General features: G+C 41.9%; 1 protein-coding gene across 1 annotated transcript in view; it reads left to right on the forward strand.

Annotated features, from left to right (window-relative positions):
* Positions 1-27,526, forward strand: part of LOC147800384 (uncharacterized) — a 43,720-nt gene that overhangs the window by 7,456 nt on the left and 8,738 nt on the right. Inside the window, exons 2-9 of the mRNA XM_087144015.1 lie at positions 11-82; positions 15,867-15,994; positions 16,285-16,412; positions 17,687-17,812; positions 19,220-19,328; positions 20,263-20,334; positions 24,621-24,692; positions 26,321-26,392. Of these exons, the coding sequence (XP_087000141.1) occupies positions 16,316-16,412; positions 17,687-17,812; positions 19,220-19,328; positions 20,263-20,334; positions 24,621-24,692; positions 26,321-26,392 (548 nt within the window). The 5' untranslated portion in view covers positions 11-82; positions 15,867-15,994; positions 16,285-16,315. The remainder of the gene's footprint in view (positions 1-10; positions 83-15,866; positions 15,995-16,284; positions 16,413-17,686; positions 17,813-19,219; positions 19,329-20,262; positions 20,335-24,620; positions 24,693-26,320; positions 26,393-27,526) is intronic.

Raw genomic sequence — 27,526 nt, forward strand, 5'->3', positions numbered from 1 at the left:
TTCACCGTAGGAGGCAAGTTCCGTGACCTGGGATCAGTCAAGGACTTTTTTGGCCACATGCCTAATTCACTGCGCAGTCACGGTGAGTCTAGTTCCTAGTCATGCTAGTGTGGCGGTATTCGGACTGTTTTGTCCCAGCCCGTAGACCCGAGCTGTTGTCACCTCTACTGTCGACATCGTCGCCTTGGGAACTTGAACTCAGGGGTTACGGGTGGAACGTGTAAATGTTCGGGGCCATTTATCGCCGGAGTGGTCTCATCGAAGCTCAAGTGCAAGATTGACACATTTGTGATTTAATTTTGCTAATATGTATTGATCTGATTGAACACGTGGCTATTGCTGAAAAGTATTTGTCGGATGGCTTTGTAATAGGTGGCTTTGTCTTAAATTTAAGGTTACACGGCAGGTAAAAGCACCGTGCGTATGTGGCATATGATCGGATTCCTCTGGGCATATTGATGTTACCCGAGGAGCCCTCCGTGGTTTGAAAACAATGTTGTAATTTCAACATGGCCATCATTAATAAAAAAAATCACTTCTCGTGTATTTGGGGCCATAAGAATCTCACTGGTTGTAAAATATTAGGCCCCTGAACAAATTGAGTTTCATTTTGAAGAACTAAAGGATTAATTAGGCCTATAAGTGCATCACATTTTCCTAATACACGGGGGCCTATTGTATTCATCTGATTAATATTTTGCAGTGTATATAAACAGGTCGAAATCCTTTTGCGGTCTGTTAGAGTGTAAAGTTATGTTTATGTTTACACTGCATGTAAATGCATGTAGATCCCTTCAGGCATAATACGCACGAATAATTCAGTAGGTAAACCATGCAGAGATCATGTAGACCCCGTCTTGTGGCACCTTCTCATTCCAATGAGTTACACTCCAGTTGATTTAAACTTGAGACAAGACGAAATCATGAAACGTACTCATTCGAAGATCGAAATGCCAGTCGAGATTTTTATTTGACTGAGATGTCCTTTTGCAATTTTTTTCGATCTCAGCTTGGAGTGATTTTCACTCTTTGGGAGAGGCTACAAACTTTTGATGAAAACATAAATTCCCTGATTGCTAAGGTTTTGATTCCTTCGGTTCCCCATTTACTTTACCCCAACTTCGGTAAACTACAATTGTCTGCATGCTTGATTAAAGTTTGCCCTGTGTCGCCTTTAAATACAGTCTTCATAAAAAGGAGTAGTAGTTTCCTTGTTCGAACGGCATCACTGTACAAGAACCCGGTGGTACAAGCTAATGTTTCGTTCTGTCATCAACCTTGAACTAAGATGTGTTATACAAAGGGTAGCAGTAATCCATTTGGTTTAATACAGACCTTCAAAATGCACCTTTCAGTTAACTTTATTTTCAACTTTTGTTTCACTAATTCAAAGAGTATTGTACTGCTTTTTTGGTTTTTATACTGATGAGTATATATATTCATGAGCGAAATTCAATTGTGATTTCGTCCCAGGAAGAAGCCTTATGTTTTCACTGGTTTGTGTTTATACATTTTGCTGGACTAGGTTTTCTCTTCTTTGTTGATTCATAGTTATTTATGTGCATTAAGCAAGTACCAATTTCTTTCTAAGAAATGTTTTCAGTACGTAACTTAAAATTCTGGGTTCACAATTTGAACAGTAAAACCCGTGCAGTGAACCATATTTTCCCCGGACGACTTCACAGCAATAGCGCCCTCGGTTTTCCAGGGAAGCATGGATGATTTTTGATTGTTTTAAAATGTGCACTTTTTCAGTGAATTTAACTAAGATAGGAATGACAAAGAGTTTTCATACACTGGAGAAGAACGTAACATTGAAGAAAAATTGTATCTAAGACAAATTCATCGCATATACACTTTAAACCAAATTTGCTGGTCCACAATAATTTCGTCAATTAATGTTGGACAATTGCAAGATTTGATGACGGATTGTACCTTTAATTAATTTAACTAATTAATAAATCCCTCCGATGCCCGACCTGATATTTTACTGATCATGGACCGTCAAATTTTGAACGCCACTTACAATCATGCCCCCAGCCCAATATACCCTTTAATAGCATTTAAATTGATTTAAGGGTGTCTGCCAATGCCTACTAATAAAAAAAAAAGAAAAAAAAAGGTCAGAATAAGGTCGCAGTACCTTTTATCCAGTAAAGAGGGGGGCACCAAGTATAACACAAAACATGGTGTGATCTGGACATTGCCTTGTTTTCGAAACCCCTACCCACCCCTAATTAAGTTTAGTCTAGTCAGTTTTAGTCTAGACAACCTAGATTCATGTTGTAGACAATATCGAATCATAAATGGGGGTGGGGCTACATCTATTGGTAAACAAGTCTTGAGCGTGTCCATGGTAACTGGAAGTTTATATGCACCATAATGACAAATCTTACCATGTAAAGAGTTTTTGCAGATTGTATAACTTGTATTTGTTGACATTTTGTCGTTTGGGATACAAATTGGGAATGGAAGCATCTTATTTATTTTATTTCTATTAGTAGTTGCTGGCGGGGAATGTGCTTCAGGTTAGGGCGCGGTCGGTAGCACGGCAGATGTAAGCTGATTGAGCAGTCGCGTTTACCTGCGAGTCGACAGTTTGTGGGCAAATCGACCTTTCATTTAAGAACACTGACTGCGTTTGAAGTCAAAAACAGGCAACCCGTGCAGGCGTTCAGTGGCCGTATGGTCACAAAGTTGGCTTTCATTGTCTTAACTTAAGGAAGGATGAAAACTGCAAAGTAGATGTGACGGAGCCCCGATTTTGCGTCTTTGGCTAATGAATGTGACAGCTAGCACGTTAATCGAACTGAAGCTAATTAATTTAATAAACACGAATTATGCTAGCCTATTTCAGGAACTTTCACGCACAGAAGGATGACAAAACACACACAAAACGAAATAAAAAACAAACAAAACAAAACTCAAGCAAAGCCCAAAGGATGGCGACAATTTAGTTTTGAATGACCGCACGATTCTGGAATCGGGTGTCCTGAGTATAAAACTGAATATGACAATGGGGAAAATGAACCAAATAAATAAATAAAATAAAAAAGTTATTGCTGTAATTAGCAGGCGAATGTACATAGGTAGCTTTTGGTTTTTTGTTCTTCTCTTATAGGGTTTATAATCTTTTTGAGGGTTTCTTTTTCTTTGTTGTGGTTTACAATGAAGTCAAAAACGGAAACACCATAATATTTCCTTCCAAAGTATTGACTTATTCGTCGTAAAAATGCGGCGAGGGGCCCACGTTCACTTACAGATAAATGAATAATTTATTAAATAATTTATTGCCAGTATTCGTGGGTAATTTGCAAAGACAGTATGAGACAAATTACTGGGGTAATTTTCGTGACAGATTTCGCTTTTTTATGAATTCCCGCTTCGCAGTTTGTCTACTATTGTCAATTAATTTTGTTTCTTTGTGTCGGCGCCACAGTCAGAGCACGTATCAATTAATTTTTTGGCTTGCTTAGTTGATGGCTTCCCGGATTTTCGGTTATAATAGGACTCCGCACTAAGTGTTCCGTGTCACGAACCACACATTATTCAATTTGAGGCAAATTAAATTGCAGCTTCAAATAATTTATCACCGCGGAACATTGGAGGCTCTTGTCACTAAGTGGGTCAGTAGTGTTTACTTGCGGTTGCTGGCAAGGTGATTTAATGCCTCGAACTAGTTACTGGCGTGACCTTAAAATGGTAGTAGCACTGGAGAGAGTTACTCCCGGTCACTTTTGCTTGAGCAGCCGTGGCGCTTGGTTGGAAAAGAGAAAATCTGTCTGTTTTGCAAAAGCAATTTTGTTAGTTATGCCCCGCGCCAATTCCAAGCGGTGGGCTCCTTCTGGGCCGACGAGTGGAGCGAAGCGTGCTCGGGGGCGGCCTCGCAAGTCTTCCCGTCAAGATGCGTCGGTGGTTGCGGCCCTTGCAGGGTCTAGTGCACCGCAGCTTGCATCGTCCGGTCCGGATACCACTATTACACCGTTGGCTACGGTCGGAATGATTCCAGACAGTGTGAGTGTTGAGGCTACCCATGCAACGCCAGCGCCCGCTACCATCAGTCGGCCTGGAGGGAGCTCGGCGCAAACTTTGGAGCCGGGTAAGTCCCCTGTTGCTACTCCTTTTGAATTAGCCCCGCAACCTTCCATTTTCACGCCCGTGGTGTCGGGAACTTCAGCTCCAAGCACATTGTCAATTACCTCCTTTTCCGATTCGAATATGCCATTAACTAGCGTCTGTGACGATCTCGGGGCCGCGATTCCTCAACATCTAAAAGACAAAATTTGGAGGGGGGAGTACGTAGAATTCGGAACCTTGTTGAAGTCGTCGCGCGGCACCAGCTTGGATAATTCCTTTGACGAGACACTTTTTACAATCGGGTCCAATGAGTCCCCACTTTGGCAGATTCGTCCCCATAAGCAGGCTCCGCGTATAACGTCTATCGAGCAGTGGACGTCAGCGTTTCTAGTTTTTGCATCCGTGTATTTGTTGCGCCATCCTACCCACGCGCGTTCGTTACTGAAGTACGCAGACACTATTCGCTCGGCAGCATTTCGACATGTGGGGTATGGTTGGCGCGAGTACGACATCCAGTTCCGATTGCGCCAGGCGCGTGTGCCGTCGCGCTCTTGGGCAACTATTGATGCCGAACTTTGGCTGGTGCTGCTTGGTGCGCCCGTTTCGCACCAGCATAATTTTCGTCCGCACCAGCAACGCGAGCGTGCCCCCTCCACTGCCACCAACCCCTGGTCCGATTTCGGGCCTGGTCGGCGCCCAGTCGCCGGGTTTGGTCAACCTACATGTAACGACTTCAACCGCGGTCAGTGCAATCGCCCGTTGTGTCGCTTCGCGCATCGCTGCTCCACCTGCAGGGCATTTGGCCACCCCGCAACCCGTTGTCGGGGAAACTCACAGTCTCGCGTCTCAGCACGGGTGCTGGCAGCTGGCATCAACCCCAGTAAAACTAAGTAGTATGCTCCCTTTTTTACGGGCTTACCCTAATACTCAGGACTCCCACTTTTTGCAAGAAGGTTTTTTGCGCGGTTTCCGGGTAGGCTATTCGGGTCCCAGGGTTAGTACCTCTGCTCGTAATTCTGCATTTGCTCGCAAACATCCCAACATTCTGCAGTCAAAAATTGATCGTGAAGTTGCTTTGGGTCGCGTTGCTGGCCCGTTTTTGTCCCGGCCTCTTCCTCATTTCCGTTGTTCACCTATGGGCCTGGTGCCCAAACAGACTCCTGGTGAATTTCGGTTAATCCATAATTTGTCGTCCCCTATCGGCAAATCGGTGAATGATTTCATTGATCCCGCAGACACCACCGTTTCATACACGAGTTTTGATGAGGCTATAACTATGATCGCAGGTTTACCACGCAGTGCCCTGATGGCTAAGTCGGACATTAAATCGGCCTTTCGTTTACTTCCCGTCCATCCAAGTGATTTTGATTTGCTTGGTTTTTCCCATAACGGCCAATTTTATTTTGATAAATGCATGCCTATGGGCTGTGCTATATCCTGTGTTACGTTCGAGCGGTTCAGTACTTTCCTTGAGTACTGTACTCGTAAGGTGGCCGAATCTCCTCACATTGTGCATTATCTGGATGATTTCCTGTTCGTTGGGGCTAGTTATGCCGAGTGCGCACGTTCCCTCCAATCTTTCAGAGTAGTTTGTCAGCGATTTGGGGTTCCCATCGCGGAAGAAAAAACCGAAGGTCCAGCTACGAACCTCACTTTCCTGGGTTTAGCGATCGATACGGTTGCACGACAGATCCAAATCCCGACTGATAAGCAAGTTGCTTTACAAAATACGATTGTGAGTGTGCTCGATCAGAAGAAAATCACGCTGCGCAATCTTCAGTCCCTGCTAGGTCGTCTCAATTTTGTTTGTAAGGCGGTAAGACCTGGTAGGGCCTTTCTCCGTCGTTTGCATGATCTAGCTCGGGGTATCTCCAAACCTCATCACAAAATTCGCATCACTTCAGGTGCACGAGCAGACTTGCTGGCGTGGCAACAGTTTTTGTCACATTTCAGCGGAACGATAATGTTTCCGGATTCGGTATGGTACAATAGTGACCAATTGCACATGTACACTGATGCTTCTGCTGAAATTGGTTTTGGGGCTTACTTTGCTGCGCACTGGTGTCAAGGGAAGTGGCCCGAACATGTAAAAAGTCAGTCCCTTTCTATTGCCTGCTTGGAGTTATTCCCTATTGTGCTAGCGGTCCAGCAGTGGGCTGTCCCATTGCATAATAAACGTGTGATATTTTGGTGTGACAATCAGGCTGTAGTTAGTGTCATCAACAGACAAACGTCTAAATGTCACTTAATGATGCGTTTGGTGCGCCGCCTCGTTGTGATATGTCTCACATACAATATCCAGTTTCGATCGCAGCACGTTCCAGGCCTGGATAATGGCATTGCTGATGCTCTTTCACGTTTTCAGATGACCAGATTTCGTCATCTCGCACCCGCTGCAGACTGCGATATGACCCCCTTGCCCGACAACCTGTGGAGTGTCTTCAGTTAGAGGTCCAGAGTCTTTTGCATGACGCGGTGGCCCCCCGCACGAACTTGTCTTATCAGAGGGCTTGGCATCTTTTTCAATGGTTCAGTCAAACCCATGGTTTCGACGCCGCGCACTCCCCCTCCCTGCTTCAGATAGTTCGATTTATTGCATTTTTGTCGGTATCTGGGTATGCCCCCACAACGATTACCTCTTACGTCTCGGGGGTTTCCTCCAATTTGCAGTTAATGAGTTATCCTGATTTAACTAAGCATTTTCTGGTCAAACGTTTACTGGAGGGCTGTCGTAGGCGTAGTAGTCGTCGCGACCGACGGCGCCCTATCACTTATGATATTTTATGTCGTATGGTCCCAGCCTTGCAGGCTGTTTGCTCGAGTAATTTCGAGGCTCGGCTTTTCCGAGTGGCTTTCTTACTTGCGTTTTTTGGGTTCCTTCGCATTGGGGAATTTACTGCCCAATCCCACCAATCTTCTAGCCCGTTATGTCGGTCTGATGTTACCGTCAAAGACTCCCCTTTAAGGGTCGAACTTATCCTACGTCACTCGAAAACAGATCAATATGGCCATGGTTATGTAGTTTCCATCCCAGCAGCGCATAGCCGGCAAAACATTATGTGCCCCGTCCGGGCGACTTTGTCCTATCTTGACTGCTCCACATCCCCCCGTGGCCCGTTTTTGTCACATTTCGATGGGCGTCCTGTCACGCGTTACCAGTTTGTCGCGGTACTCCGTCGTGCCCTTGAGTTTATAGGGCTTTATGACGCCAGATTTACCTCTCATTCTTTTCGCATAGGGGCAGCTACGTCTGCAGCTATGGCAGGTGTGTCTGAGGATGATGTTAAAATTTTAGGGCGTTGGAAGTCTGGGGCTTACCGACGTTACATTCGGATTCCCCCAGCTATTTTCCATTGAACGCTACACGTTGTATTAGCTTACGTACTTTGCTCGTGTTTTGTTCCGATTTTCTTTTCATTTTTCTTGCGAGAATTGGCCCCTGCCAAGCCAACTGTGTGGGTCATTGGGGACAGCTCTGTGTGCTGGTGTGCTCGGGTGGCGGGGTCATCGCCCTGGGGAGAGCGTCTTAATCGGCTGGCCTATATCCACTGGATGGGACGGCGAAGACTCCAGATGTTCCAGTTCTCTGATTTCCTGTTGGAAGCGTGGTCGGCAGTTCCGATCTTACCTGACGTCATCATCCTGCAGTTTGGCGCCAACGACCTGGGGCTTGTACACAAACATTTACTGAGTATTCTAGCACGGCAGTGCATCAATTTGACCAGAGAAGCACTGCCGCATACTGTCATTTTTTATTCCGAGTTACTGCCCCGCCAAACTTACCCTCACGCCCTAAAGCAGAGTTCCCTCGAGCGTACGCGACGTTCGCTCAACGCGTACGTTCATTCATTATTTCGAAACTCTCATGGGGGTGTTATTTGGCACCCCCAGATCCAGTGGTCGTCCGCGGCGTTATTTCATGCGGACGAATTTCATTTGACTGATGATAGTTGTTCGCTCATTCTCCACAACTTCTACCAAGCCCTGGCGCCGTATTGTTTGCCTGTTGCATCTCCCCTTAATACCACCACCTGAGGTCTATTTGGCGGCGGTCATGTTGCCGACTTCATTCAGCAACAAGCCCGTTTGGCGTGAATTTCATTCAGGGACCGCAAATTGACCTCGGTTTAAAGGCACTGTATTCTTATTTACGACACTTATGGGAATGTGCCGAAAGGAAAGGCCTGATCCCTTCCTTTGTCGGGGGAGTCACTAGATTATTAAGGGCCAAATTAAGAAAAGCCATTTCGTACTCACTAATTTCTGCTGTTTGACATAAATAGCTGTAAGTGGTTGTTGAAAATGCTCATTAGTTGCCCATTATTCCAGCAACCCAGTGTAAGCCCAAGTCGGGCCGCACCTCGTGGAAATTGGTGTCCGATCCCAGCGTTTGATGGCTGGCCCAAAGTTATTGTATGCTGGAGTAAATCCTTGCTAATTTGTTCATGAAAGTTGGGTATTTTTGCATTCTGCCAGTTGTAATTGCTGTTTGAATTTGCATATCGAAGGCTTTGTACCGAGCAGGTACATCCCAGTATTAATTTACCGCTCCATGTGCTTTGGGCGGAAACAAATGCTGATATGATAATTGCTTTCATACATTTTTGCTGATGGCTCTATGTATTTGCTGATATGAGTTGCTGTTCCGCGTCACCAGGCTCGGGCGGGAACAATTGCTGACATTTGCTGATTGTCATAGTACCGGTACTTTTGCTGATATGTGCTGCTGTTCCGCGTCACCAGGCTCGGGCGGGAACAATCTCTGTAATTTTTGCTGAATAGCTACACTTTGCTTGAAACGCATTGTAAGATATACTTGCAGTTCCGCGTCACCAGGCTCGGGCGGGAACAATCTCTGTAATTTTTGCTGAATAGCTACACTTTGCTTGAAACGCAATGTAAGATATGCTTGCAGTTCCGCGTCACCAGCTTCGGGCGGGAACAACCTGAACTGTGTCAAGTTCAATAAACGGCTGCTCAGGCCAATCGACACAAAAGTTGGAATGCGAGTGTCCACCTGTCTCTGAGTTCAGTTCTCTGGTCCTGTGCATGCGGGGATAATCAATTTGAGGCAAATTAAATTGCAGCTTCAAATAATTTATCACCGCGGAACATTGGAGGCTCTTGTCACTAAGTGGGTCAGTAGTGTTTACTTGCGGTTGCTGGCAAGGTGATTTAATGCCTCGAACTAGTTACTGGCGTGACCTTAAAATGGTAGTAGCACTGGAGAGAGTTACTCCCGGTCACTTTTGCTTGAGCAGCCGTGGCGCTTGGTTGGAAAAGAGAAAATCTGTCTGTTTTGCAAAAGCAACCCTCCTCCACCCCGTTCAATGCCACCACCTGTCAGCTGTAGCTTACTTTTATACCTAATTTGTTGCCTTGCAAAACAAATGTTGATGGCATTCCGTCGGTAGTCCACTTTGCCGATTCTAGAGTAATTGACAGTGATCCGGTAAATCCTGTACTCGGTTGCCAGTTTTGCGGAGCCAGAAGGGAATTTCCCCCCTTTTTTTTCTCCTTAATGGTTTTAGGGGGGTTTTCGCCCTTCTTAGAATGGCAAAGTCACCGACGTAGGTGGTTTGTTTGGCGTGAATTTCATTCAGGGACCGCAAATTGACCTCGGTTTAAAGGCACTGTATTCTTATTTACGACACTTATGGGAATGTGCCGAAAGGAAAGGCCTGATCCCTTCCTTTGTCGGGGGAGTCACTAGATTATTAAGGGCCAAATTAAGAAAAGCCATTTCGTACTCACTAATTTCTGCTGTTTGACATAAATAGCTGTAAGTGGTTGTTGAAAATGCTCATTAGTTGCCCATTATTCCAGCAACCCAGTGTAAGCCCAAGTCGGGCCGCACCTCGTGGAAATTGGTGTCCGATCCCAGCGTTTGATGGCTGGCCCAAAGTTATTGTATGCTGGAGTAAATCCTTGCTAATTTGTTCATGAAAGTTGGGTATTTTTGCATTCTGCCAGTTGTAATTGCTGTTTGAATTTGCATATCGAAGGCTTTGTACCGAGCAGGTACATCCCAGTATTAATTTACCGCTCCATGTGCTTTGGGCGGAAACAAATGCTGATATGATAATTGCTTTCATACATTTTTGCTGATGGCTCTATGTATTTGCTGATATGAGTTGCTGTTCCGCGTCACCAGGCTCGGGCGGGAACAATTGCTGACATTTGCTGATTGTCATAGTACCGGTACTTTTGCTGATATGTGCTGCTGTTCCGCGTCACCAGGCTCGGGCGGGAACAATCTCTGTAATTTTTGCTGAATAGCTACACTTTGCTTGAAACGCATTGTAAGATATACTTGCAGTTCCGCGTCACCAGGCTCGGGCGGGAACAATCTCTGTAATTTTTGCTGAATAGCTACACTTTGCTTGAAACGCAATGTAAGATATGCTTGCAGTTCCGCGTCACCAGCTTCGGGCGGGAACAACCTGAACTGTGTCAAGTTCAATAAACGGCTGCTCAGGCCAATCGACACAAAAGTTGGAATGCGAGTGTCCACCTGTCTCTGAGTTCAGTTCTCTGGTCCTGTGCATGCGGGGATAAGTATCTACATGGCGAGTCTGTCCAATCCTTGTTCTTTCTCATCAACCACAACAAGTAATATGGCAAAAGCAATAATCACTAAAAAATTAAATTTCATAATAAAGGCAAGGCCACAGCGTGTTGAACAAATGAGGGGGAAAATAACTTTAGTTTGGTGATTAATTTTCGATATTACCAAGTGATGATGGGCAGCAAATGATCTTTATTTTGTAAAGAATTAATTTTAAGCTGCAAGAAACCGTACTCGCAACGCTCCCCTACAGAAAGGTGAGGCAATATTAATTAATATTTTATTACATGCAGTTTCAAAGGAAACTATCAACGAGTATGGTTTCGGGACGCTTTTTGACAACACCAATCTGCCGACAAATTAGAAACTACTGTGACAGTGGCCCTGTGATATATGCCAGTGAACCCTCATCCTAAAAGGCAGTTGGAATTCTATCTAACAACAAAATCCTTCTTTTCGTAAACTTGCTTTATTTATTTCTGTCAACAAATATAAGAAACTAAAATGTGACTCTAATCAGTTATCTTAGATGGTAGTCGCATACAGAGCGCTACGTTTGTCAATGGTTTGACAATATGGGCGGCCATCGCCAACATCGCCAACATGAAAAATGAAAACAAAATTAAATTTAAAATATAAATGAATTAAAAAAAACAACGAATAAAAAAATAATAAAACAAAAACAGGATAACACAAATAATTTAAGAACAACAAATAAAAGAATGAACAAAAAACAGTAAAAAATAAATAAAGTGAAGGGTGAATAATATGAGAAAAGATTACACTATAAAACTTAAAAAAATAAGAAATAAACACTACAAAATATAGATAATCAAAAGATAAATTAAGAAATGAGAAGAAAAAGAGAAACAAAAAGAGAATTCTATGACAAATGACAAAACAAACCTGATTTATTATTTTAAAGAAGTAAAAAAACAATCTCGCAAAACAAAATTGTCACTTGCAAGACAAAGTTGTATCTCACAAAACAAATTGTATTCTCGTAAAATAACTGACCTACTACGAACTATGGTGTACTATTTACGAAAAACATTTCTCTCTCTCTTTAGACTCCCCCCAGGCGACGCAACTATACGCCGCGACGGCACGACGGCTCCCTTGCGTCATGCCGCCGGGTCGCCATTACGTTTGTACACACACGACGCGTCGCGTCGTGCCGTCACCCGTCTCGTTGTGCTGCCTTAGGTCCTCTCCGTGTTGCATTTTTCTCGTCTAAACGTCGCCACTTCTGTCGCCCGTCGCGTCGTACCATCGTGCGTCGCATCGTACGTCGTGTCGTGCGTCGCGTCGCCTATTACGTCGCCTGAAGCACGACGCGACGCACGACACGACGGACGATGCGACATGTCGTGTGTGTAATGGCAAGGAGGCGACAGTCTGACCCGACGGCACGACGCAAGGGAGCCGTCGTGCCGTCGCGTAGTGTAGTTTTGTCGCCTGGAGGGAGGCCAGAGAAAGAGAGAAATGTGGGTCGTAAATAGTACACCATACTGAAGAGCGTGTGCTCGCACATCGCTCTGGCGTACATGCACGTACGCTCTTATTATGTAATCCTACTTAATTTTGTGTTCGGGGTCTTTTTACCAGAAATTTTAAACCTCAAAGGATGTTTCTTTTGTTTCTGGCACCATTTCTGTACTCTCCATCAACTCCACATCCCTCCATGAAAATTACTGCGAAAAGGAACCATAATTAAAGCCTTTTACTTAGAACCAGGTACGTTTCACCATTGACCTCAATTTACAGAGTAAAAACAACATGCAGTATGGAATGGCAGTTGAAATTGAATCAGCATATTACAGACATGATTTTCTTCGTGTACTTGCGCAACAAACTGTAACATGTCTTCTGTCCTAATTCAAGTCCTTCACAGTTACAGAAACCTACATAGAAAGATATGCCGTATATGCAGAATGCACATGTACTACACACGGATTCGTTTCAATTCTTATAACAGCAACATTTAACTTTAAATAAACCTTGTTTTTTGTTTTTGTACTAAACATGAAGACATTCATGACAGAGACAATCATTCATGCCTCAAGTCTCATTGCTTTCAAGTTACCGGTACAATTGAAATCCCAAAGACTCGACATGATGGACTGGGCCAAAGACCTAAATTCTAAAGTTGGACAATTTGCATCACTGTTGCAGAGATGATCTCAGCCAACCTGTCGCTCCACGTGCTCGTCTCAAATCCGAAGTCCTTAGTGGAAGCAGAGGCATTCCTAATTTAGAAATACAACTTGGCAGAAAAAAAAAACAGAAAAAATGGAAGAATTAACAATAACAGGTTAGAGAACGAACTACTTAACATCCAAAAGGAAAGAATTTTAGGTTAAATCACTTTGGGTCTTATTTACAATTTTTGAAGGCACTGTGATTCTTGTCCCATCTCAGTGTAGATAGGTAAATTCCAGAGGAATAGAACAAGACATTCGGTGTAACTTCCCAAAGAATTTCAAATAATTTGAATAAATTTGAACACAATCCCCATCCTTCACGGTCACATTCCCGACGCGAGCCTCTCAAAGAGGTTCTCTTCATTTTTGGAGACTCTACAGAATATTTTTCTCCAACGTATTCCTGACTCATTATTGAGATATTGCACTCTCCGTGGCTTACTTATAAGCTTCCTGGAGGGGGAAGGCAAAGAAAGTGGCCTAGTGATAAGGGTTCCAGACCAGTTGGGTCGCTCAACGAACTGACTGCTAGTGGTCTACTGTTAAAGATGGTCAGTGCTTCCATTAGGAAAGATGCAGAGACTCATCATTGAGCGAGGGCTACAATCCTGGGCAAAGTTGTTGGGACTCGTGTCCATGGCCACGCCCTCCCCGGGTTGCACAGACCATAACCAATGCATGTTTCAGAGGGAAATTATTAACTGCGCATGTCTTATTTTTAGGGCCATTTGCATACGTAAATACGTCTTGTTTTCACTTTTTGGAAATAAAAATACCTGACAAAAATATTTTCATGGTAAGATAAGGCCTTCTCCTTACGTGCTTTGTGAAAATAAAATTGAGAAATAGTGCCTGAGTGGTCAAAAGTAGTGATTTTTGTGGAAAGCGTTTTGTAAGAAGTAGTTTGTTTACGTTTCGATTTTTGAAGACTTGAAGCACAGAACTCGAAGTCTTCCTGAGGATTTCAAAAGTGGGCTGTGGTGGAGAAAGGTGTGAAACTTTTAGATTTACTGATTTACTGATTTTTTTCACTAGATGTTTTTTCTTTTTCCAACCGGATGCGTTTTGCATATCGACCTGACTCAGCACCGATTCCATTTATCCCGCATAATCTATACGTGCTTGCGAGCGTAAGATTCAGTGACTCTGGAACAAAGGACGAACGCAAAACTACAGTAAGTTAAAATGAAAGCAAGTTATTGAAACCAAGGTCTATCGGTCATTATGGCATTGCCCGGAAATGTTGAAATTCACGATTATAATCACCGGCTCCGATACGCGCGAGACAGGCTGTTGCTTGCAAGTGTACCGTATGTACCGTGCACGGTACGTGGCTTGATCGGTTTTGCGCACGTGAAGCACGTAGATCGTGCTGCGTGGAAGTGTCTGTATTTTTAACTCAGTTTTAGTCAAAAACATCTAACTAGACAAAACCAACTTTACATCTAACTAGACAAAACCAACTGTATTGTGTGGTTGAGATTCTGGCCTGTCGCAAGCGGTGTGTCGTTGTTCTGGGTAGACTTCTAAAATTGAGAAATTTAGTGGAAAAAAGACCAAGAGATCGAAGTTGAAAATGGAAATATTTTATCACCTTAGCAACTAGTTTGAGCCTAAGTTTCATTTTTATGTAGCATTTCTTTTCATTATTCTGTGGTGTTTTATTTGGTGTAAGCCTGGTAGAGCACATACAATGGGTTTCAATCGTTTGTTCTTCTCGTACAAACGAAGTCTTCAAAACGAAAAGGCTCAACAAGTTACTAAGGACATGTCCGCATGGTTCACAAGGGTCTGGTCAAGTAACTGCCACGCACGCTCGATGCCGTTACTTTCCACACGTCGAATGGGAGTGATACATACTGTACGTGCGGAATTGACACTAGCATCGAACAGTTTCTACTGGCGACAAGGTCATCAACATGCGATCAGCTCCGCTGTAACCCACCCCATGGCAACATCTTAAGCTTGTTTTCAAGATGTATTTTTGCGTTGGAGAGATGTTAATTATATATATAACGGTTTTGCACGTACCCAACGTATATTAATAAGCACTGTATGCTCAGTGCTTGTCTGAGAGCTTGCGAAAAAAAAACCTCACAAGCTTACTCGGGTGGGACTCGAACCCACGACCTCCTGCTTACTAGTGCAGATGTCTTAACCACTCGACCACCGAGCTTGCTAGGGTCGGCTGGCCGGTCCGAGTCAAATGAAGCAGCGGGTACCGCGAACTAGTTTTCGAGATATATTTTTGCGTTGGGGAGATGTTAATTATATATATATAACGGTTTTGCCCGTACCCACCGTATACCGAAGTAGTTTGTTTACGTTTCGATTTTTGAAGACTTGAAGCACAGAACTCGAAGTCTTCCTGAGGATTTCAAAAGTGGGCTGTGGTGGAGAAAGGTGTGAAACTTTTAGATTTGCTGATTTACTGATTTTTTCCACTAGATGTTTTTTCTTTTCCCAACCGGATGCGTTTTGCATATCGACCTGACTCAGCACCTATTCCTTTTATCCCGCATAATCTATACTTCCTTGTGATCTTTAGATTCAGTGACTCGGGAACGAAGGACGAACGCAAAACTACACTGTGTTAAAATGAAACCAAGTTATGCACCGTACGCGGTACGTGGCTTGATCGGTTTTGCGCACGTAAAGTACATAGATCACGCTGCGTGGAAGTGTCTATAATAATTCAGTTTTTGTCAAAAACATCTAGCTAGATAAAACCAACTGTATTGTGTGGTTGAGATTCTGGCCTGTCCGCTGTAACCCACCCCATGGCAACAACTTAAGCTTGACTGTTTTTGGCCGGTTGAGGTAGCCCCATCCAATCAGCTTTGCCTCTTGGTTCTGCATGACAAGCACTCCATACGGCCAGAGATCTTTACAAGTGCAAACACCTCCGCCACTGTGATCTTTATCCATTTTATGTTCGTAAAATTAAGCCATCTATATCTCGAAACTGGCAATAGGCCTCCGTTTGTATCTTACCAGTTTGCCCACTTCCTCACCAGGCATGGTATCGAGGACTGTGTAACTGCCCGATCCAATCAACAGAAGACCACATTCTACATTAACACTAAGCGTCGACTGGTGATTGGGCTAGAATTAAACAACGACTAAAACATACTCAAGAAGGACGGTAACACTCGTCTCTTTTGTTCAGATTTGTTTCACAAACCAAACAGACATGGGCACAAGAAACATTAATAAATAAAACATTGATTTATTAAAAAAAAATAAGCCGGTGCTCAGGGAGTGCAAATTTACAGATTATAACGTTAAGATGATTAAGATGACATTCAAAATACTTTTGGACAAACTATGTAGAGTGTTTGGGTCTGTGACAAACATTTGAAATCTCGGTTCACAAACCTCACAAGGCATACTTTTTCGATATCCTGTAATTTTCCCCATTCTTCTTACATTCAGAATCTGACGTGCTGGTTTCAGCACCTCTGCGATGGCGCCGGCTTTACTGATGGTTACCATCGCATTAACCTGGTGCTCCGTTAAAGGTGTATACTCTTCGAGTTACAGTTCCAGTGAGGAATACGAAAGTATGATTGTTATTGTTAGATCGGATATCTCCAGCAATTTCATTCCACTTGAGAGCGCGAGGGCGCCAAATTATTGTTGATTCTGACCGAAACATTTCGACTAACACATAAAAAATATATTCAAAAAAAGGAAAGCCGGATGTATTGAGTAAATGCTCATACGGCTCATTTCTCCTTTGAAGTGCGTTGAATTAAATGTCGAGTAAGCTAATTTTTCTCCTCTTAAGTGCAAATCTTTTACTACAGCACTTGAAGATACAGATTTTGTTTCAATAAAGATTTTGTCCAATTGTTTGGCTACATAAAGGGTTTTTGGGTGCGTTTTTGGTATTTATGCTATTACGGGATGCTTTTCTGCATTTAACAACTTAATGAAATCAACTAAGAAGCAGATCCACGGCGGAACTTACCGCTGCTTTTCCTCCTTTCAAGAAAAAAATGTCACAATGTCACAACCTTCACTGTTCTATTCAACATTGTTTAACTGTATGCACTTACAATTTGTGATACATTCAAAAAAAACCCTGTCCTCTTGAACGAAGTTTGTGATTTGGCCAAAGAGATCCTAAATAGTTTAAAACAATTGCGTCATTTTGTATTCAATGTTGTATAAATATAGGTTAATTTTTCACACAATTTTATGTTTTTACCTGTTCGTGTCTACTTTAATTATTTGAGTATCCTTTTTTCAAATTACATACCTTCGTTAAACAAGACAAATGCCGACCAAACATTCAGTAAAATACCTATTATTTGCCTTGATTGCACTCTGCTCTCCTTGTTTTACATAGGTCTACAATTTTAAAAAGACTAAATATCCCATTTTCCAAACTTGTGTTTCCATCTATTGAAGTAATGTTTATTTCCCTTTTCGTGCAAGAAATTAGTAGAACTATCTCTGTGAATATGTTGATTCAGTTCTTTATGTCATTTTAATCGCTTTTTCGACGTTTTATTTTTCTTGTAATACATTGTGCTAAATATGTCTGTGTATAATGGTTGTACACCATCCGATGAATTTGATAGAAACATTCCTGAAATCAATCGGCCTAAGATTAATTTAGCCTTAACATTGTATCGATGGTCATAAGGTGAGACAAATATTGGAAAAAAAATGACTGATTATCTGTTGGAATAAGCGGTTACTGTAGTCTTTTCGTGTTCCAGTCTTCCAGACACAACATTTAAAATTATTCCTTATGAATTTGAACACAAAAGTTTAAAAGGTAAGGGAAAATCTCTATTGCTAAGGAATATTATAACGCTTTCCACAGTTGCAACGTTATCTGTCGTATTAGACGATGTGTTGTATTACTGCGAAGACGGCTCTTCTGCGACTCCAGATGCTAGATGTAACCGGTTTCAGGACTGCCTTAGCGGAAACGACGAACACGATTGTGGTAAACAGTTTCGTGCCTTACCCACATATTGTGCATTTTCATTGTCTGAGAGCTAGTCGCATGGCTCTCACTATTTTGCTGTATGGCCAAAACAATCTGTGGCGATCAGATAAATATCCGGTGTGGCGTCACCTTAGTTTAAACCACGCCTACTGCGCAAAGGAAATTACTGCACAAAAGAGAATCAGAACCACTCTACAAGTACGAAATGGGACAGAGGGTACCCCCTTCACAAGTCCAATCCCCATACACACCCCTGCCTATTGTCAATTAACACATCCCCCTTTGATGTCTGTCCCATAGTTAGCTTCATATGAGAGCCACTGGAACTTAAAGTCAACGCATCTTGCGTGTAATCCGAAGTGCATGAGCATGTCCATGTATGGCAAACGAACCGAATGTGCAAGACCACCGACATTGTAACTAAATGCTAGTGGGGTTGCTGATGCCACAGGTGTCAAAATTACCAGCTTTTTTACGAGATTTTACGAGGAAATCTATAGAAAACCAATAGTGAGATCCCTCATCTTTTTATTAGTGGCAAGTGATTGAATAAATGTCGGTCTCACTTTTTTCGTTAGATCTTCGGTTAAAACTGAGAAGACGAATTGATGATGTTATCATTTGGCACCCAATGTCACATTAAAGGTCCACATTTTTAAAGGTTTCTTTATTACAGAACTACGACTTTGATTGGAATTAATATTGGCATGCGACTACGTCTATGTTAAGGAATTGAGAAGACGTAATCGATACCCATATCGCGGGGCACATGACACCATCTTAAAAGTGCACTTCTAAGGTTCCATAACAAGATAACTGTTCGTCTGATTAAGTTCAGCCTTGTAGAACAAGATGTGTCACATCTGTACGTGAAATTGAGCTAACGGCATGATATTTTCATCGCTGGCTACGTGACGTCATCTTAATTGTGCCTACAAGTAGAGAATGTGCAAATGTTGGTTTATGATTGTCATTTGTTGGATTTATGTGAAGGATTCCAAGTGAAGTCGTGTTTGATGGTATTAAATGCATTTTTTAGGTCTGCTTAATACACAAACCATTTACACAGATGACTTAAAATGGAGACCAAGACCGGTCTGCTTTCGACATTGTCTAGACAATGTTCTAGACATTGTTCCAGACAGCTAGATACAGCTTTTCCACTATTACTCGAAGTTAACTCAAGTTGCTTCAAGACGCTTCACACGATGGGACACAGAGTTAACACCGTGACGATTTACGGTCTACTAAGAGGACCGTGTCAGCAGCAACAATCTAATAACTATTCCAAGAACAGCCTCTGAGGAAGTTTCCTGTTATAACCTATTCCATTAAAAAAAAAATTACACGTATTTTATGATCAGACAGGCGAACTTCTTTTTTTATTTTTGTTTTTTTTTCCAGAAAGCGTACTTTGTCCGTCTGTGTGCAGATGTACGTATTCGAGAAGTCAGTGTTTTCAGGGCTGGAATCTTCAAACCATTCGTAGTTTAAACAAGACAATCTGTTGGCTGTAAGTTTCACTTGTTTCTGCACAAAAAAGGTCTAGTGGCCACGATATTCTACCTTGCTTATTGTACTTGTCGCATTTTCCATTTAATTATTTCTTTAGAATACTTTTTTAAAAACAATTACGGATTAGCCGGTGGACTGTCATGAACAGTCCGTTGCATTGTATTTACATAACCTTGTTTGCTGGACGCAGTACCTCAATTTAATACCTTGAAAAGGTTTAAAAGAAGTTCTCGAGGGACGTCTGTGACAAACTGAATCACTTATCAGCCATCTTACCTGTTGGTTTACCAGTGATTTGCGAACAATGATATATGCAGAGATCCAACCCCAAAATCCACCCCACAAACGTAGCCCACAATCAACCCCCACGCACCACTGAACACTGCTGGCCAGCCAGCAAGTCCTGAGACTGCTATTTGGGTCTGGATTAGCTGTTGTTTGCCTTTAGATGTTGATGAAGTGATAGTGATTGATTGACAACCAAAATATCAGTGGCAAGAATATCTAAACAAGAAAGATCGGGTTTGTACACACTCGAATACGGCTTCCCTGGAATGCCAGGTTTCTGAGGATTGGTGTGGTCTCTGGATGGCTACCACATCGAAGGTGTTGGCACAGGCTCAAAATAGGTGGGGTGAATGAGGATTATATGATAGTCTCAGGTGTGAGACTTTTTATTAGTTAAAATCGATTTTTTTCTTTTATTCTTGAATTGGGATAGAAATGGAAGGTAAACCTACAACAGTGCAAACAGTAACTGAAAACTGTAACATTTGGCAAGTACACGGTAAAGTGCATGAAATCACATTCAAAAGTTAGATTGTTTTGTTTGCCCTTCGTTGGGTCGGAGTTGGTCGGGGTCCGACTTGGTCTGGAAACAGGAACCGTGAAAAAGCAACCAACACATTTTGTGTTTTTTTTGATGTATACAGGGATCTGCTGAACGGTAACATCTCGGATTTAGAGCCCGGCATTTTCGAAGGATATTCCACCCTGCGCGATCTGTGAGTGATAATATTGTGTGCTTGCTTTCTGTGTATTCTGTGTACGACAACTTACATTAACTATAACACCAGGCATTGTTTCCTCAGTTGGGATCAAGTTACTTATGAAGTTCGAGATTCTTCCCCTCCCTTTACCAAAGTTTGTTACATACACGTAGTCTACAACAAAGAAGATCTTACTTTTTGCATTTACTAAAAACACTCCAAAGATAGTTTGGTACTTGTTTGCAAAGATGACACCCACACCGTATGGATACGTGCCAGGCCCCTGACAAAACAAGCATTGTGGTCCAGGTGGCATTTCATCAGCCACAATACAAGGAGGAATCAACTGAAGGACAATATGGAAGTTACAATTCCGTATAGATCACAACCGTGCACTCACTGTGGCCTGACCGACAACCACCTGCAGAGAGGAAACGCCCAGCCCACTGCGAGACTTTCAACAAACCCCGGAAATAGAACCACTTTTCCGCTTGCCAAGCTGATCGACCACGCGAACAAAGCAACCAGTCATCCCACCCCCCAAAAAAAAAAATCTACGAAAACAAAAAGACGAGCATGAAAACAAGTAAATGTCGTCTGGCGACGAGATTTCAATAATCGCCTTAATACAGCTAAAACAAACGCAAAAAGCATTTATGTTGGCTGCGCATTCACCTGTTGACCACGATGATGTACGCATTGACCCAGAGCGTAGAGCAGACGTTAACATCATATATGATGTTAACGTCTGCTCTACGCTCTGGGTCAATGCGTACATCATATAGACGAACACCATCACAAGACACCATAGCACAGACCGAGTAATCCACAAAGACTACAGGCCAGTCAAATCAAGCTACACACCATTCAGAACGACTTTACCTCTGAAAGGAAATTCCAGACGATAATCAGTAAAAATATATGTGGAACTACAGCAAAATTTGTTGTCAGCAACAGCAGAATCAACTCGGCCCCACGTTCAATTCAATTCAATATAACTTTATTATCCCACTAAAAGGAATTACTTTAGCTTTTTTTGCACACATAAAACAAATGTAAATTAAAAATACAAACTTTAAATGTCAAAAGTTGATAGCTACATGATAAAAACCTTACTAATACTATACGACAAACTGATCACTATACAACATTGAAAGTTATAAACAGAGAACGACGAAACTCCAAACAGATGACTTGCTTGCCAAAACGAATGACCTTCGGATTTCAGACAAGACTGTCACGACAATCACCAGCACGCTACATACAGCACAACATTACACACGGAAATTGACTGGGAAATACTAAAATGTACTTTGGAGTGAAAGCCTGACCCAGGATATTAAGAATGACAAACAAATCTTTGTCAAATTCGGCATGAAACCAGAAGCAATACAATTTGCCCAGAAGCTGTTGCCAATCTTCAGAAATACAGTGGTAGGCCTTATGTATCGAGGGAGGCAACTTTGAGACAGTTATCGAGACGAGCCAGCGACACGGTGTTTCCCACTCGTTACGCAATCAAAGCCGGCATTCAGAAGGACGTCGAGAGATGAACTAGCTAGACATAGGCAGAACCAGTGTCGATATACGCGTTCCAAACAAATTCATTTAAGGGAAAATGATCACTAAAGGGCTAGTTGTTGAGGATTTTAAGTCTACGTTCCACGACTGCACAGTCTTCTCTCATCTTGAGATAAAATATGTCTAGGCCTATGTCACGAACACTTACTTGACGCAAAATCGTTAGGAGTAGTAACCTTCAGCCCACCACTGGAAGGGGAAATCTGAAAAATCTTTTGTGCCAAGTCATTTCAAGTCCTCTTTGATGAAACAACCTTCAAAATCTATGGGTACATTCTAAAATCAGCTAGACAACATTCTATAGGGGGAGAAACATCGAAAGATTCACGAAACTACAAGCAAGCTTGCAGAGAGCCCCACACCTGGGTATTACCATCAGCCTTATCTTCTTACACCAATTGTGGTCTTAAAATAATTGGCATAAGACTTCCTTTGGACTTCCACATCGGTCGTCTGTGCCAAAGGCTAGGACTGATCACTTGGCTGTGGCTTGAAAATAATTAGAAGAAAAATAAATAAAAGGAAAATTTCATGAATAGAAACTAGGCCCTTGTCTAATTGCTGGCAGTCAGCTATAATCCAACTGGGTGGACACAGTGGCAGACATCTGGTATCACTTGACAGTTCTTAAAGGATTACTGGACATGTACATGTACTGTAAAAGTGTAGTGGTACACATGGAAATTGTTATGGCAAAATAAACAGTACGTGCTTACGTGTATTTGTAACTCAAGTGAGTTAAACTCATCTGTCTCAAATTATAAGTCTTCAGTTGATGGCAGGCCCTGTTTACTTTTTACAGTGAGATGAAATAAGGCGCAACTTACCTTGTAGACTTGAAGGAAAAGACGTGTGGCTTGCTTTTTTATGGACCAAACTGATTTGCGACTTGAATTGTGACTGGACCAAATGACTTGTGACTTGGTTTAGATTGCAACAATTTACAAGTGACTTGACTTGGAATAGCAAATACTGACTTGCTACCACCTCTGTCACAAACCCCAGATACCTGTATTAGGGATAAAGCGGCCAAACTCTCTATCTGAAGCAGGAAGTGGGCAAAATGACACAGATGTCGACTTTGAAGTGGTCTATGAACCAGTCTAGACGAAGCAGCTCTGCTTGACACTTTTCCAGGCACCCCTCGCTGGAGACTGGAACAGATGGCCCTAAGAAGACGATAAAGAAAGTCCTAGAAGTAGACCCTGCAGTTGTCATTGACCAAAAGAAAGAAAGAAAAAAATCCAGAAACTGCGACAAAAAATATGCGCTTAAGTTTGGAAAAACCGCACAAGCGACCTACCTTTATTCATTTGTGACCCGAAAGGAGCTCTACAGGCTTTGATTTAGATTTGGCTGTATCGACACGCTTTATTGCTACAAGAAAGCACCAAAGGGCTTTCTGAATTTGCCTACCTAGACGCATTTTCCAACCCTAGATCTACAGTGGATAATGTCAGAGTAAACAGAGAAGCTGAAAATGTCACGAAGTCGCTGAAAAAAGCAGAAGAGATCGACCGTCTCCAGATGAGTTAGGGAAACACCATCATCCAGGAGATGCACATCGGATACCATTCATACCCACACCCAGCGATTAACACCACACCGTGCGAAGCGCTAATGAGCAGACCATGTCGAACAAATGTTGGCCGTTAACCTGGAAAACAACCCAAAATGTTATGGCATAAACAGCACAATGAAAGGAAACAATAGAATACTGAAAACGAGAACAGAAAATCAACTCCAACTTCGTTGTTAGAGATGACGTCTCTCTCACACAGACAGATTTTAACGAATGAAGTTGAAAACGAACAGGTAATCTACATCGCATACGTGTACATCAGAACATCACATGAGTGACGTTCTGCTTTTTTAGCACACGTGGAAATTTCTCTATTATATATTAAACACAGTCCATCCCTTTGTAAAGATAACCTACCGTGCGTTATTTTAAGACGTAATGTTGATTCTCGTCCTATTCCAGAAGCAATTAAAGGCCTTTGGCTTGCCCTTCCCTGGCACTCATACGTTGTAGATCTGTCTGTGTTGTTTGCTAATCCAAATGTCATTTAAGTCACAAGCAATTGCTGTTAACATATACATTTGGTGTCACTGATGACTGCTATATTAATATTGTTAGAAATGTTATTTACATTCCCGGGTGCATTCGAGATCTTTACGCGAGGAAACTTGTTTTGGGAAACCCTGGCGTGTCAATCGTGAATCTATTTCTTCGAACCAAAAGGGAGCTCAGTGCAATAATACTGGCCCGTGTAAATGGGAAGTAACAAAGACGAATTCATCACTGTTTGTGTTTTGAAAACGGAAGGGAGTTGTGAGCATTTCTAGATTAGATACAGACAAATAAAAAAGGCATACAGATTTAGAAACCGATCCGATAATACATCCCGTATGCAAATAGAATATGTTTAATTGCTGATGTCCAGCCCAGTCTTACGATACTTAGCCTGGAGCTTCAACCTTTTGACGCGCCTTTCGATACCAAGGTGTGTCATCACAGATGGAAGTGTCTTTCTCTTTCCATAAATTTTGTTTAAAGGTGCTCATTTCCCCTCTATTGTTCCCAAGAGGATGAGCTTCGTAGTTATCTGCAATAATTCTCTACGGAAAATGGCCTGCAAATTATCAATTTTCTTTCCAACTTTGCAGGTATTACTTTTTTCACTAATTTTCAATGATGTTACCCCTTAATTTGACAGGCACCTGACAAACGTTACCATCGGTAACATTGAGTCCAACGCGTTCAGTGGGCTGTCTCATCTCCAAAGAATGTAAGTTCTCTGCGATTTTTTTATGTATTTTGTCATTTTATGTCGGAGAGAAGACAAGTGTGTGCTTCTTTCCACAGCAAGCCAATCTTTTTTTCAGTGCAAAAAGTCCTATCCCGGTTTGGAGTACTTTTGATAAAAACGCATTAAATGGTTTCTGTCCTCACAGTAATTGTGTTTTGCTGAATGACTCTATACAGGGAAATGTAACTTCTGGTAGATAACATATTTAAAATCATTTTTTCTGTCTGAGCTTTGGTATCTTCATCGAGTTTCAGTGAATGAGGTTTTTTAATGGAACCACAATTAGCATAAACGGCACTATGCATATTCCGGTCAAACATCATAACCTGCAGGCTGAGATACGACATTGTATGCCCCATAGACACAACACGATGCCTCTTTACTAATAATTTAGGAGATTATTCTCGTTAAATCACCAATTAGTATTGAAGCCCCTAATCAGCTCGAAGTTAGATGGAACTTCCCTCTTGCATCTAAAGCTTGTTATTAAAAGCGTTTAAAAGCAAATGCCATTGTGTTCAATATTCTTGTATTTTCCGCAAAGTTTGCGTTTTGTTCTCATAATATTCTCTACATTTGAGCATTTTTTCAATTTAAAAAAATAAACGATATTAAGCAAGTATTGAATCTTGATCATTAGGCTTGACTTAGGGGCTTTTCGAATAACGTTCTTCAGGTTGTCTCATCGCAAAGAAGTGAACTCTGAAGAATTTTGAGATTCAACGTTTTGAACAAAGAAGGCTTTAAATGGCAGTTTGCGTTAAGTTCGCCCTGATAACGACGTTTTAGCACAAACTGGAAGGCGAGTTACTTCTGAACGCAAAGAGACTGTATTCATGTATCAGGCTACCTTGAATTGAAACTGATGCAGAAGTTCTCAATTCGGGAACATGATGAGAATAAGAATAAATCAACGCAATAAACGTTCATACAAATCAATGCCAGTTTTGGTTTAGAATAATTTAGAAGTCAATGATTTCTGAATGTTTAAAGGCTCATAAAAAATTAAAAGTGAGATTTTGATTCCAAAATAGCCTGACACCGACCCACTGTAATAGATTACATTGAATACGATAAATCTCAGGGGATAAGATAAAAAATGCCTTCTCTGTGGCTTGCAATCAGTATATATCAATGAAATACGCCAGTAATCATTGGCTGAATCTTGAAAACCACACATTTAACTTAAGAAATGGAGTTATGATGTTTTTGCTCTGACGACGTATCGACATCAACGCTAGTCAAATGGCGATATGTTTAGTTTCGTTTGGCTGCCGATTTTACTATCTGGGACAAATCTATAATCTCCCATGACTGCCACGTAGTTTACTTGATTCATTCTTATATTTTGATTTGTCTGTTGTTTGATTTTGTTCGGTTTATCTGTAAGTTGAGTACACAACGGCTACAGGCCTTGTTTCGTTGAGCGGACTGGATGCCCTTATATTCCTTATCTACGGTTTTGATATAAGGCAACACGGATCAGAGATGTTTTTGCTTTTCTTAACTATTAGTTGGCTGTCCCCCGCAGTATGATCTTTAATTAAAATATACGTTACATCTTTTCACTGATTTCTCGATTGTGTTACACTCTTTTTGTTTGACAGGTACCTGATAGCCGTGAACATCGGTAACATTAAATCTAATGCGTTCAGTGGGCTCTCCTCGCTTTGTATTTTGTAAGTTTACTGGGATCATTGATTTGTGATATTATAGAAAACAATGAAATCCAAACACCAGCTCTCATAGGAATTTCTCGGTGATAAATGTAGTCACAAAGAATAAGCATTAGGCTCCACGTTCAGAATGCTGAATATAGCCTTTTACAAGGTAGAATCCCAAAAAACGGAAGTTCTTAAGATCATGTAATTTTGTCACCACTGCAGCATGCATGCAATGTTGTTAATAACACCTGCATTGTTTTGTGTGGGGCATCTCTGAATTGAAGTCAATACCAATATCGATATGAATTTTTTCGTCGACATAAACGTTACAGTGTTTCATCCCTCCAACGATTAATTTCTCAAATACACTCGCAAATCCAGTTGATTGAGCATGCGTCTTTCCCCTCTCTTTGAAAAGGGGGTGGTCCGTTTAATCAAGGCACCTGTGTTTTGTTTTGCGAAAAACTAGAAAATGTGCCCTGAAAGGTTCACGCACATACGCCTGTAATGAAATACATTAAGATATATGCATCCGTATCATGAACCGCTGTTCACTATTTCATCCACTTGTTGTCAGCAGAGTGTTTCTTCTTCTTGTCAGCCAAACTTGGTCAATTCCATAGACCGAGACCAAGACCATAGACCAATCCTCATGTAGGGTTTACACAGAATTTCGTTAAACGTTACCTACCGGCGACGAACGGTCATTTGGTGAAATGTCTGGAGCGGCTTCCTCATGCTGATTTGACTTGCTAATTATAACAGAATATTAGCGTCAGTTGGTCGAACTCTGAGCGAATTGAACCCGGCAGTGAGGAGTATACAATCACGCGAGTGTCGTGGCTGTATACATCTAACGTTGATGAAAAACTGCTGCATTTCTAAATTTGCTGCGTCCTTGATTTTTGACGGTAGGCTTTCAGAAACCAAGATCTTCTGGCCAAGTTCTAATATTTTCTTACCGTTTTGCGCTCACGTGTCTGGTCCAAAATAAATTTTGAAAACTCCATGCTATTGACTCCGCCACTTTGCGTGAAACAGGTGAACAAACGCAGGAAAGATGGAGAAAATAATCAGTTTCATCACAAAAGCAGGATATCATGACGCGTCAAACTAAGACTGTCACAAAAGTGATTCTACGGCATTTAG

This window comes from Acanthaster planci, linkage group LG01 (genome assembly GCF_054643075.1).
Source record: "Acanthaster planci isolate LZ-2023a linkage group LG01, COTS_SCS, whole genome shotgun sequence".
Lineage (NCBI taxonomy): Eukaryota > Metazoa > Echinodermata > Asteroidea > Valvatida > Acanthasteridae > Acanthaster > Acanthaster planci.